The sequence below is a fragment of the Camelus ferus genome, chromosome 8, assembly GCF_009834535.1.
Source record: "Camelus ferus isolate YT-003-E chromosome 8, BCGSAC_Cfer_1.0, whole genome shotgun sequence".
Taxonomy (NCBI): Eukaryota; Metazoa; Chordata; class Mammalia; order Artiodactyla; family Camelidae; genus Camelus; species Camelus ferus.
Window position 1 is genome coordinate 58,093,869 of NC_045703.1, and position 13,177 is coordinate 58,107,045.

General features: G+C 33.2%; 1 protein-coding gene across 5 annotated transcripts in view; it reads left to right on the plus strand.

The window, feature by feature from the left end:
* Window positions 1–11,219, plus strand: part of STXBP5 (syntaxin binding protein 5) — a 156,903-nt gene extending 145,684 nt beyond the window's left edge. For all 5 annotated transcript variants that reach the window (XM_014559948.2, XM_006185439.3, XM_032485110.1 and 2 more), the window contains 2 exons: window positions 3,330–3,550; window positions 5,537–11,219. In XM_014559948.2, the coding sequence (XP_014415434.2) occupies window positions 3,330–3,550; window positions 5,537–5,578 (263 nt within the window). In that variant the 3' untranslated portion in view covers window positions 5,579–11,219. The remainder of the gene's footprint in view (window positions 1–3,329; window positions 3,551–5,536) is intronic.
* The last annotated feature ends 1,958 nt before the right edge of the window (window positions 11,220–13,177 follow it).

The window sequence follows — 13,177 nt, forward strand, 5'->3', positions numbered from 1 at the left end:
CATTTTCCATTGCTGCTATAACAAATTACAAATTTAGTGACTTGAAACAACAAATTCTATTATCTTACAGTTTTGTGGGTTAGAAATCAACATGTTACCACTGGTGTGTTCCTTGTTGGAGGCTTTAGGGAAGGATTGGTTTCCTTGCCTCTTCCATCTTCTAGAGGCCATCCATATTCCTGGGCTGGTGATCTCTTCCTTAATCTTCAAAGCTAGTAACTTCTTTGCATCTCTCTATTTTTGTAAAGCCACATTTCTTTATCCACAGCTGGGAAAAGTTCTTTGCTTAAAATACATGTGATTACATTGGGTTACCTGGATAATTAATCTGTCTTTAAGTCTTTAACTTAACCATATCTGCAGAGTCCCTTCTCCCATGTAATGTAACATAACCACAGATTCCAGGAATTAGTGTGGTCCTCTTGTTGCGGGGGAGCGGGTAGGTACATTATTTTATCTACCATTAAGAGTGTCAAAAAAAATCAAATACCTATAAATAAATTTTAACAAGATATTCAGGACCTCCATGGAGAAAATAGAAAATTATCAAATTTTATTGAGAAGAGTTAAATACCCATATAAATGAAAGGTAAACCATGTCCATGCAGGAGAAGAGTCAAGTAAAAGGTATCAGTTCTCCCAAAAGCAATGTGTGCAGGTACACAGACACATAAACACTTAATAACGTCCTTGCCACTCCCCGCCCTCAATTTTGTAACTGATTCTAAATTTTATATTGGAATTCATAGGGTCTCACTACTTCTATTTAACATTGTACTAGAGGCTTTAACCAAGATAACTAGGCAAGAAAAGAAAATAAAGGCATGAAGGTTGGAGTGGAAGAAATAAAACTATTCACAGATGACATACCTTGAATATAGAAAATCTTAAGGAAACTGTATAAAAACATTCTAGCCAATAAATAACTTCAGCAAGATTTCAGGATACAAGATCCATGTAAAGAATAAAGAATTGCTTTTCTATACCCTAGCAATGAACAAACCAAAATTAAATTAAGAAAACTATAATAGCATCAGCAAGATAAAATACTTAGGAATAATTTTACAAAAATAAGTGTGAAACATATTAAAAACTGCATCGTTTAAAGAAATTAAGACAAATAAATGGATTAATATCTTCTGTTCATGGATTGGAAATTTTATATTGCTAAGATGGCAATACTCCACAAGGTGGTCTATACATTCAACACAATCCTTGTCAAGGTGGTTTTTGAAGAAAGAAAGAAGCTGTTCCTAAGATTCATGTGGAAGTGGAAATATCCAAAATAGCCACATACACACACACAAAAATTTTTTTTTGAAAAGAAGAAAAAAGATGCAAGACTCACATTTTGGTATCCAAAGTTGCTACAAAGCTGTAATCATCAAGATAGTATGGTATTGGCATTAGGATAGATACATAGACCAATGGAATAGAATTGAGAGTACAGAAATAAGCCCATACATGTACAGTCAATTGATTTTCTACAAGGATGCCAAGAAAATTCAATGGTGAAAGAATGGTCTTTTCAACAGAGGTGTTGAGACAACTGGATATCCACATGCAAAAGAATGGAATTGGACCCTGACCTCACACCATACACAAGAATTAACACATAGTGGATCAAAGACCTCAATGTAAGAGCTAAAACTATAAAACTCTTAGAAGAAAACAAAAGTATAAATCTTTGCAACCTTAGATTAGGTGATGGTTTCTCAGATATGACACCTAAATCAAAAGCAACCAAAGGAAAAAAATAGATAAATTGGATTTCATCAAAATTAAAAATCAAAAAACGTAATTTAGTATCTGTTAAAAATCTAACATCCAGAATATAAAAAAACCTCTTATGACTCAACAGTAAAAAAACAAATAGCCCAATTTTTAAATGGGCAAAAGATTTGAATGGACTTTTCTCCAAACAAAATATACGAATGGCTAAAAAACATATGAAAAGTTGCTCAACATCATTTGTCATTAGAGAAATGCAAGTCAAAACCACAATGAGATACTATGTCTCACTTACTAGGACGGCTGTGATCAAAAAGACATGCAGTAACAGACGTTCACAAGAATGTGGAGAAATCGCAACCCTCTGACATTGCTGGTAGAAATGTAAGACAGTGTAACCTCTATGGAGAACCCTGGCAGTTCCTCAAAAAGTTGAGTGTAAAGTTGTAAACCCAACAATTACACTCCTAGGGATATACCCGAGATAACTGAAAACACGTTTATACAAAAACTTATACAAATTTTCATAGCAGCATTATTCATAATAGCCAGAAAGGGAAAACAACTCAAATGTCCATCAACTGATGAATTTAGATAAATAAAATGTCCCCATATAGCCATACCCATACAATGGAATATTATTTAGTTATTGAAAAAGATGAAGTATTGATACATGCTACAATATGATTGAATCTTGACGTTAAATGAAAAGAAGCCAGACACAAAAGCCACATAGTGTGCGAATCATTTGTGTGAAATAGGAAAGTGAATTCTAATAACCATGGTTTTTTGGTTTTGGGGGTGTTTTTTGAGTAATGGAAATGCTCGAGAATTAGTGACGCTGGTTACACAACCTTCTGAATAAACTAAAAAATTACTGAATTGTTTAAGGACAAATTCTGTGGTATGTGAATTATATTTCTAAAGAAAGAAATGTATGCTGAAGGAAGAGGGAATCTGACATCAGTCTTGAACAAAATTTAGGACTTTTGCAGTAATCTGAGTGTTAGACCTAGATTACAAAGGGAAAGGAAGCAATGAATTCCTGAGATCTTTTGAAAGGAAAATTTGATCCATTTGGTAAGTGACAAGATAAAAGGAGAGAAAGAAAAGGAAGCTTTTGGAGACTGAAAAGAAATACTATGAGTAAATTCTACATTTTTCTTCTAAGCCCAAGCATAGCATTTTAAGTAAGAGAAAGCATGGAGTAAATAAACTAAATCAAATATGTATATTTAAATTTATATCTTTGAATTTAAATATCTTTAAGTTAATTTATCTTTAATTTTTTAGACACTTAAGAATGATTTTTTTTTAGTTATGTAAATTGGGGTCAGTATACCCATTATTCATTTCAGCAAATAATTACCTATTGCTTTTTTGCTCAAGTTCTATTATATGTGTTTTTGTATGTTTGAAAAAGCATCTATAAATTATTAAAACAATCATAATAAAAACATTACTTACAAAGCAAAATATACAAATATTTCAATTATATTGTCACTCAATCATGTTTTAATGCTATCAGGTAGTAGGATTTTTATATGAATAAAATGTTCACTTTCTGGGTTACTCTTTCACTTATCAAATCTGTTCAGTTGGAGAATCGTCCTCGGGAAAGGCCTCAAGGAGTCTTGCTCAGCACATCCCTGGCCCTGGTGGCATTGAAGGCGTGAAAGGAGCAGCGTCTGGAGTTGTTGGTGAATTAGCACGAGCCAGGTTGGCACTAGATGAAAGAGGGCAGAAACTTGGGGACCTGGAAGAAAGAACCGCCGCTATGTTATCCAGTGCAGATTCGTTTTCTAAACACGCTCATGAGGTATGTCTATCAAGCAAATATTTAAACCAAAAAAATCTAGGTAAAGCAAGTATGAAAATTACTTTATTTTTATAGCTGTTGTATTTCTACACATGAATTTTTGTGTATCCTCTGCACAGTTGCAAATTCCTGATTTTTGCCACCAGAGGGAACCATTATAAGAATATGTCTCTTACTGAGGTTTATAAATTTTGAAGGAACCTGCACCTTCAGGCTCTTTGTGAACAGAACCACTGGCTTTGCAGCAGTTTCTCAGGGAGTGCAATAACGGTGAATTTTTCTCAGTGCCTCAGATTGTACTACCAACTTCTCCTAGAGAAGGAAATAATTTGCCTCTCCTGATTCTTTAGGTAGATCTAAATAACTGAAATTGACAAATGTTTTTATTCAGCTAACCAATACTAAATCTGTCTGTAGACCAATTCATACAGAGGAGCAATGAGATGCATTTTTGTAACGAATTCTCCTTGAGGAACTAGGAAGTCGTGGTGGAGCTTAAAAACAGATGCTATGAAGCAGGGGCTTGTGCTGGCCCTCTTACAAATATGCTTCACTGGCCAGCATAGTACCCTTGGAAAACTGAATTTAAAGGCTGTCAGGTGGAATACACGATTTTCATTTGGACACACAGGTCTGCCACTCCTTGATGCTTTACATGGGGCTACTTTACACATTTAGTTCCTAGCCTAGACTTAAAAACATTTTGAGCTTGTTATCTGATGAACCATATTAAGGTTATTTTTATTTTTGAGTACCCAATCTATCAGTAATAGCTCTTCTGTAAACTTTTCAGTCAAAAGTCTTCGTTGCTCAATAATGTCGACACCTAGAATGCATGAAAGAGGTAACTTGACCTGAAATAGATTTGTCCAGGCTTTCAGAGATTCAGACATCCTTTGTGAGTCCTTGTGCTAGGCCAGCACACCCCAGGTATAGGCTAGTGCCTTCAATCTAGGTCGAGAACTTTGTTGACATAATCTTGCCCTTGACTGTGATCTCAGTCATGTAACACTTCTATCAGTTGCAGAATATATCTACGGTCTAAATATTTAACAAAGAGCTCAGTCTCAAGCTTGTCCCTTTTACCAAATGTTGTTCTTAAGCCATATTTGAGAGTCTGAGGAAGACAATATATTGAACCCATTAAGATCATGGGTTCTTCATTCAGTGATTCCAATTACATAAAATTCTAGAAAATGCAAACTAAATTGATAGAAATCTGGTCAGTTGTTGCCTGGGGACAAGAAAAGTAAAACTGGAAGGAAGGGATTTCAAAGAGACTTAGGGAAAATTTGGAGGTATGTTCATTATTTTCACTGTGGTGACAGTTTTACAGATGTATACATATGTCAAAACTCACATATGCACTTGTATGTATGTCAATTATATTTCAATGAAACTTAAAAAAAAAAGATCATGGGTTATTAAATTAGACTACATGGGCTCAAATCCCAGTTTCACAATTGGGTTACCTCATTTAAGCTGTATAAGCCTTGGTTTCCTCATTTATAAAATGGGGAGGCTAGTAATGCCTAACTCAGAGTTGTTGTGGGGACCAAGTGAAGTCATGGAGGGGAAGTGTGTCGTGCCACGCCTGGCTCAGAGCTGGATGCTCAGTGAATAGTACATGGCAGCAGTAGTAACTTCAGCCTTTCACATACCACATTCTTTAAGCATTATTTTTAATTCATTTTAGTGAACTGATTTTTAAGTTATTAGTTTAGATCACCAAAGAATATGCTGAGCCAAAATTTACTTATGTCCTGTCTTTAAGAAATATGAGGACCTCTAGGCTAGTTCTTCATAGTCTTTTTTTTCCTTGAAATGGAACAGTTCTTACTTCTTGCTTTCAATATAAATATTAAATATAAAACACTGGGGAATGTTTCAGAATGATGTAATGTTTTGGAAAGGTATAGAAACTGGTTATAAATCTTGTTATTCTGGCATTTTTAAAACATGTTTTTCATGTTTTCTCCCCTTTAGATGATGCTGAAATACAAAGATAAGAAGTGGTACCAATTCTGACAACCAGAAGTCCAACTAAGTTCAACTTCAGCCAGAAGGGAAAAGAATTTTCCTTTTTTATTTTGTCAATTTCACTTTAGGAAAGTTAACATTAGGAGGCTGTGCATCGCTGGAGACGGTTCTAACTTAGCACCATCACGCACTGCTTTACCTCAGTCTGAGGAGTGTTCACACACACTCACAGTGGAGCATATGGTGTGCGCCAGCTATGAGTTGACAGTTTGGGAACTAAGATGGTGACACATTACAAATGAAGAAACAGAGGGATGGTGAGGAGACATGGCAGGGACTATTCCTGGATCATTCCCGTGTTAAACTTCCATATGCCAAAAGATTACGTGCTGTTGTATCTGCCACCAGTGTTTGACCTCTCTGTGGGAGAGGCAGTAAGTCAGAAGTCCTGAAGCTGAAATAGTTACGTTTGGGTCATTGACTGAATTACAAACAGCTGTCTTGGACTTTCCTTCCCTTCAGCTGACTGATCATCATATCATTAGTGAAAAAGAAACAAACTGTTTGTTACCATATCTTTAGACAGATAAGCTGAATGGTGGGCTTTAAATTAAAAAAAAAAAACAACATACACATAGTTGATGTGTGTATGGGCTACTCTTGGATTCTTGTTATTGTATACTTGTGTTTAGTCCATATTTTGTCAAAAGCAAAACAAGGCGATACATCACTTTTCATTGAAAAGAAAAGTGTAGAGCATGACTGAACTGCTCATCATTCTGGGAGTTTCCATGTAGTGGCCATGCAGTGTGGAAAGTGAGAAAAACCTCCATTGTGGTGAGGAGAATACTTCAACGTCCTTGTCCTTGTTCTCATTAATTCAGCTAAAGGTGGATTTGACCAAAATAGTTACTGGTTAAATTTGTAGAAATGTTGGAATTGGCTAAGTTTTTAATTTTGCTTGAATTTTTATAAAATGTTTAACCAAATGTACCTTTGCATTATTTAATTAAAATTGCTAAAAAAAAAAACAAAAGTTTCATTATCTCAGTAAAATGCTCAGCTCCCTTTTTCAAATGCCCTTTATTTGCTAACAGTTCCGGTACACTCAGGTGATGAGCCAGTTAAATCTTAGTGCACATGCTGTCGCATGGAAAAAATCACAAGCATCCGTTGTCAATAATTATCTATGTTAAGTGTCTAGTCTGATGATCTACAAAATACTTTCTGTAGAAATATACTATAAATACGTACATGTCCTTCCAAGGTTTTAAAGAGCCAAAAGGAAAGGAAAATATGTGCATTTAGGTAACTAAATTATTTCTGTATTGGCGTATAAAGCAAATGAGACCATCAGTGGACAGTAAATGATTGGTTCCTAGAGTAGCATGCAGACAGAAAAGAGATGACTTTGGTAGACCCAGAAGTAGCAAGCTCATTACACAGCTCGTCTGAGATTAGAGCAACAAAGGAAGAAGAATATAAAGGCTTTATTTACATTTAATGGAATTTAAATATTTTCTTCTATAAAAAATTGTTTAAACCAGTTTTCTTTTTTCATTAAGAAATAATCAGAGCATAAATTGACAGCAGACGTGATGGTTGCTTTTCTGTTCCCTGTGATCTTTGAAGGCATATGTAGAACACCTTAATTTCACACAGTCTGTTAAGCATTTTTCCTATTTACTCTTTTCATTAATAGAGCTCTTGTGTTTACATTTTTATAACATGCACTATGGGATATGAAAGTTTACATTAAAGTTTACTTTAAATATCATTAGGGAGGGATTAAATATATGTGACAGAGATAATTGATCAAGCCAAAAGAAATATCTTAAAAATAGTCATTTTCAGAAGTTTTTGAATTTGTAGAAAGTACCTATGAATAACATTTCTGTTTAGTTAGAATCAGCTATATGATGAACTTTTAGCAGTTTACAAATGGCTTAATTTGTATCATATATTATCTAATAAACCCATTGTTCCATGATATGTCACAGGAAGTATTAGGCCATTTTTTAAAGGTACAGTTTTGTGAATGTCATCAATAAAATCAGTAGTTACAGATGTGAAGTTGAGAAGCACTAGGTAAAATAGTATACTGGTTGATTCCCCATTCATGTGGAAGGGCATATTAGCGTCAATTATTTAATTTGCTGTGATACTTTGTGTTAATTGTGTATCAACTTAATTTTTATACCAGCTGTCATTTTTCCTGTTGTATATAAAATGAACCAGTTGTAATTATTTTCAGATAGAGAAGTAGACACATTTACCTGAGATGGATTTTATAAGAAAATTTTAAATTAATATTTTGAGTTATTTTATTTCATTTTTAAATTAATCTACAAATTATGCACAGCAAACTAGAAACTCACTTAGGATTAGAAAGTTTGAAGTATTTTTGAAAATAGGAAATAAGCTTCTCAGAGTTATACTTGATTCAGTCTGTAGATAAGAGACAGTCTGCAGTAATAACTAACCCAGGGAATGTATTGTAATTTGAGAAGTAACATCTCTATTTTTTTTTTCTAACACAAAAAGTTAGAGTCACCAGCAAGCCAAGATTTCAGGAAAACAAACCAAAAAAAGTCAAAATATTAGAAAAAAGTGAAAGATTTTTGTGAGCTTCCTCCATAACCTCAAACATAATTCTTTGTTGCATTTGTCCTTGGCTCTAAAATCATTGAAGTATTCATTGATTAGCAGTTTGTCAGTAGGAAGTGGTTTCCCTGTATGTACCACATATCCGGTTCATTTCACTCTTCAAACTAAAATCCTATGTATTTGCTTAGAAGTTTATTTAAAACCTTATATTCTGACAACTTCTGTATATTACATCCATTTGAAGTTTTGCATCACCTTAATTCCCTTGGTTTGCATTTCAATTGTACAGAGTGTTCCCAAAAATGGTTATAGATATAACTGAGATATTAATAACTTCTTAATTTGATTTTTTATGGATGTGAAAAAATGCTGCTAATTGTCTGTGTTATTACGTGTAGCATATTACAATTTATTTAAGTACAGTACTTTAAAGAAAGAAGCATTTCTTTTGCTTAAAACTTCTCAATTGTAGGTTTTTTCTGAAGTTATTTCTTATAGGTACGTGTTTTAAACAAGTCTGAAAGTGTTACATTTAGGTTACAGGAGGAGGTGGAGAGACAGCTGAGGAAAGGAAAAACGTGTGAAAGACACCATGGAGTTCAAAGTTTTACCCTGAGTTCTATATTCTATATATGTTTTTGCTTAAGGCATTTTCTCGTGTGACATTAGAAAAGCTATATCCAAAGGTAAATTTTTTGTGGCAAAGATTTATTTTACATTTTAACTTTTGGGATTTTGTTTGTTTTTGCAAAATAAAGAGCACTGAACTTAAAACTTGAATTTTTTCTGCACTTTTTTAGGTAATGAAAACTTTTTATTATCATTTAATCCACATTTCTCCGTTCACATCAAGTGATACATATGTATAAAACATACCAAAATCATGAGTATGCTGCTAGCTGAACCTCAAACAAACTGATCATAGTTTTAAAACCTTCAATAGGGTTTTATATAGTTTTCAAGGATTAAAAAATAGTAAAATCATTTGCTGTTTATTTCAGTGTTCTAGGTCTTAAATTATTGCAACACTTTCAGATTTGTTTTAAGATCATACAGTAACATGTTATATTTATACATACTGCTAGAGAATATACTTTTAGTTTTAAAATGGAATTTTTATAAATGTACTCTTTAATTTTAAAAATGGTGAACTTGTTAAGTCAAAGTACTTAAAAAGTATGTATATTATCCATACAAAAAGTTATGTTTTACGCTTATAATAAGAAATATTGGTATCTCATATCGAGATACAATTAATTTTAAAGAATCATACATCATTCAAAAGTCTTCACACATGACAGGAAAGATATCATCAGTATGGTTTAAAAGAAGCCCTCAATTGAGCATTTTCAAACATTTTATTTTGAGGAAAAGTGCCCACAACAATAATTGCAAGATCTTTCTCAATAGCTGCAGCTTGCTGTTGGATGCCTACCTTAACTGTTGTTTTAAAATATATATATATATATTTAAAATAGTTTTCCAGGTATTTTCTTCTACCTTTTTTAAAAATAAATTTCCAAAAATGAAAACAGAGTTTATGTATTTTTGTCAATGAAGGTTTTTATTTTGTAGTTTATAGAATTTGTTCCTTATCAGTTTGATACTTGATCAATATTCCTAGACTTTTTAATCTGTATTTACTTTGAAAAAAGAGCACTTCTCTATCTTAAGTGTCCTCCTTTTTTTTCTTTTCCCTTTTAGGGTGTTTGTTCTCTTGAATTGAAATTTATGCCCATTTTTTTTTCATTTGAAAATGAATGTGAAGATACTGTTTACAGATTTTGTTAATTATGCTTTTCATCACTCTGATCAATTTCTTGTAAAGTGCTATGGGGATTATTTTTCCTGTGAATATTAATGATCTTACTACTGCCACAGAAGTTTTAAAGGTTCTGTGGGCAGAAAATAGTTGTAAGAACAGCAACAACAAAAATTAAAGGGAAAACTTCAGCTTACCTCTCTCAGCTGAATTAAATGGTTTTAATAACTTCCCAATTGTCAGGGTTATAACATTGCTTCTTCAGTTACTAACACAGTCTTAAACTATTAGGCACACTTCATTTACAAATTGAATACAGTAGTTCAGGGCTCCGTGTAATTGCTCTTTTTATTGCACTCTTTACATCCGAAAAATCATGAATGTCAGTTTTGCCAGTATTTCACAATGAGGCTCATAGTTTAAATTAAAATTTCATAGTGTATGAGTTGTAAATATATCAGTATTAATTTATTGTGGGTTGTTTGGCTCAGGCATTTAAAATGGGTATAGGCTAGTGGCAGCGGAATCCTCTTTATTTGAGTTTCTTTTTTTTTATATGTTTGCAATGTGTTTTGTGTTGTTTAAATTTTGCTTCAACTGAAGAGAATGTAAGGAGTTGAGAACAGATTTAACATATCAATAGAAAGCAATGCAAAGAGGGTATACCATGTTTTAATTTTTTTTTTTTTTTTTTGTAAATAAGTGGTACTGTGATGCTTTAGGTGTGACCTCTGCTTAACATGGTAGTTAGAACCAGAAAAATATTTTGCTTTCTAGTTATACTATTGGTTCATTGTAAATGCGTCACCAAAAACAATATTAAAAAGAGCAAGATTAAGTTTTTCTAACATTGTCCACTTCAGGGGCAAGCATGCTTGGTATAGAGCTCGAGCTTGTGGTCACCTTCAACTGTACATTCAGGTAGTTTTCAGTTGCTGCACTTTTTTTAATCTTGCTTAGTCCAGTAACTATCTCAAAGATGATTGCTGGAATATGCATTTTAAATATGATTAAAAAAAACCCATCTCTGTGTACTGTTTCATTTAAAACAAAAAAGCACTATTGCAAACACTAAAAATGTGTTAAACTTCATAGTTATTTTGCATTCCTGTACTTTACAAACTGTCATCACAGCAAAAGGTTTAAAATTAGGTAATGAAATATTTTTGTAAATAAATACCGTTAAGCTGGTATTTTAAAAAAATGTATTATAAATTAATGTTTCTGGAAAATGTTCATATATATGTATATGAATGTCTCTTTATGCTGAAGGGCTCTGATTGGGCAAAATAAAATACTCTAATCTCTCCTGAAACTAAACAAACCCTTTTTTCTGGAAAATTTGTTTTAATTTTTTTTCTCTGCATTGTGGAATCAAGTAGTTTAACCTAAGCAAATAATAGATAAAATAGATTTCTGCATCTACAAAGGGAAAGTCAAGTTAATGAGGTAATTCAAGAAAGACAAACTATATTTTTCTTAACTATTTGGACTTTCTGATGAGGGTCCCCTGCCCCTTAGGTGGGGAGTACAGTACAGAGGGAAGGTCCGGGCAGTAGGCACTAGCTGCAGGAGAGGGCATCTTGGCCCTGCGTGTGTATGGGAATCCTCTAAGCATCTTGTTAAAATGCAGATTTGGATTCCAAGTGTCTGAGATGGGGCCTGATTTAGCATCTCCAATACGTTTCCAGGTAGTAACAGATGCTTCTGGTCTGTGGAACATACTTGGAGTAACAAAGTTGTAGACAATTTCCATAAATGGCATTTTGCTAGTTAATACTGTCGGTGTGTGTCTAACTACTTGTACCAAAAATGAACATGACCTATATAGAATAATGTAACCCAGAGAAGACCAAACTTTCTTATCATTGTTTCCATTGCGTTTCAGAATAAAGAACATGGTAATTCTCTTACTAAATTGAAGGTTTATTTGATTTTGAAATCTATATCATCTTACTGCCCACATGGTGGCAGTCATGCCTCACCTTACTGCCTGAGCCTCTGACAAGCGGTTACCGTACAGGGAAAACTGGAAACGAGCAAACTGCAGACTTTGCAAAGTTAACTTTTTATAATTGATATTTTCATCCAGAAGATTATTAAAATCTTAGATATGGAACAGACAAAGTATCTTTCTAAATTATTTGTCATAAAGTGTAGATTAGATCGTTTGGTAGTGATCCACCATATTATCAAAAGAAATGATAGTATTTTTCCACAAAATATAGGCATAAAGTGAAAAAAAAAGTTAAAGAAATTGTCTTCATGTCTCTGTCCATGGCTTTTTAAAGAAACTTAATTTAGAGCATGTCCTGTTTAAATAGTATAGTGCTACCCACTGTTTTAGATAGAAATATAATTGTCACTGTAAACTTTCATAGATGTTTATGTAAGACGATTCTGATTTTCTTCAATTCTTTTAAAGATAATAGGATTGCTGTATCATAATTTTTTTTTAGTTTTTGTACAAATGTGATCTTTTAAAAAAGAAAAGACTTCTCAAATTTTACTTTTTCAATTTTTAATTACTTAACGTCAATATATATTCATTCAAAACTTACAGAAATATTCTGACCTTTAGTTTTGGTCATATTATTTAATTGTATACTATTTAAAAAACCCACAGTTTTTCATAACTGCTTCTAAATACAACATAAAAATAAGCTACATAATTAATAAAGTTTCAGATAATACAGACTATGTTGTTACTAGCAGAGAAAAGTTAACAAATCTGAGATTAAAGTATCAAACTCAAGTTCTTAGTTTACTTGTCTGTTGCAAATTTCTGTCATCCACAGAAGATCTAAGGACAGCCGTTCAGCAGGTATTCTGAGGGACGGTTAACCAACAGTATTACTACAGAGTGTGTGTGTGTGTGTTTTCAAACAAGAGACCCTTTTGCATCTCTCCCTGATTGAGTTTATCTCTGAATATTTCTCTCTCTCTCTCCCTCCCTTCCACCTTCTTTTTCTCTCTTACCTGTCCCTATTCCCAATACCTCTTGACCCAAATCTCTTTACTCTTTAGTAATGTTTGTTTTAATCAAGTAAAATTTTTTTGCCAATTTTGGGTGGAAATACTCTAATTCCTTATGTTTCTCAGAGTCACCCCTAAATATTGGGTGGGTTTGTTAATAATTTTTATAAGCAATGAAGCCATCCCTACTCCTTGTTGTAACCTCCAGACACTCAAAATGTCAGCAGATAAAGTAAAACCAGTTTAGCCACAGAAGACTGAGCTGAGGCAGTGATTTTTAAACCAGAAGCACTGGAAGAGAG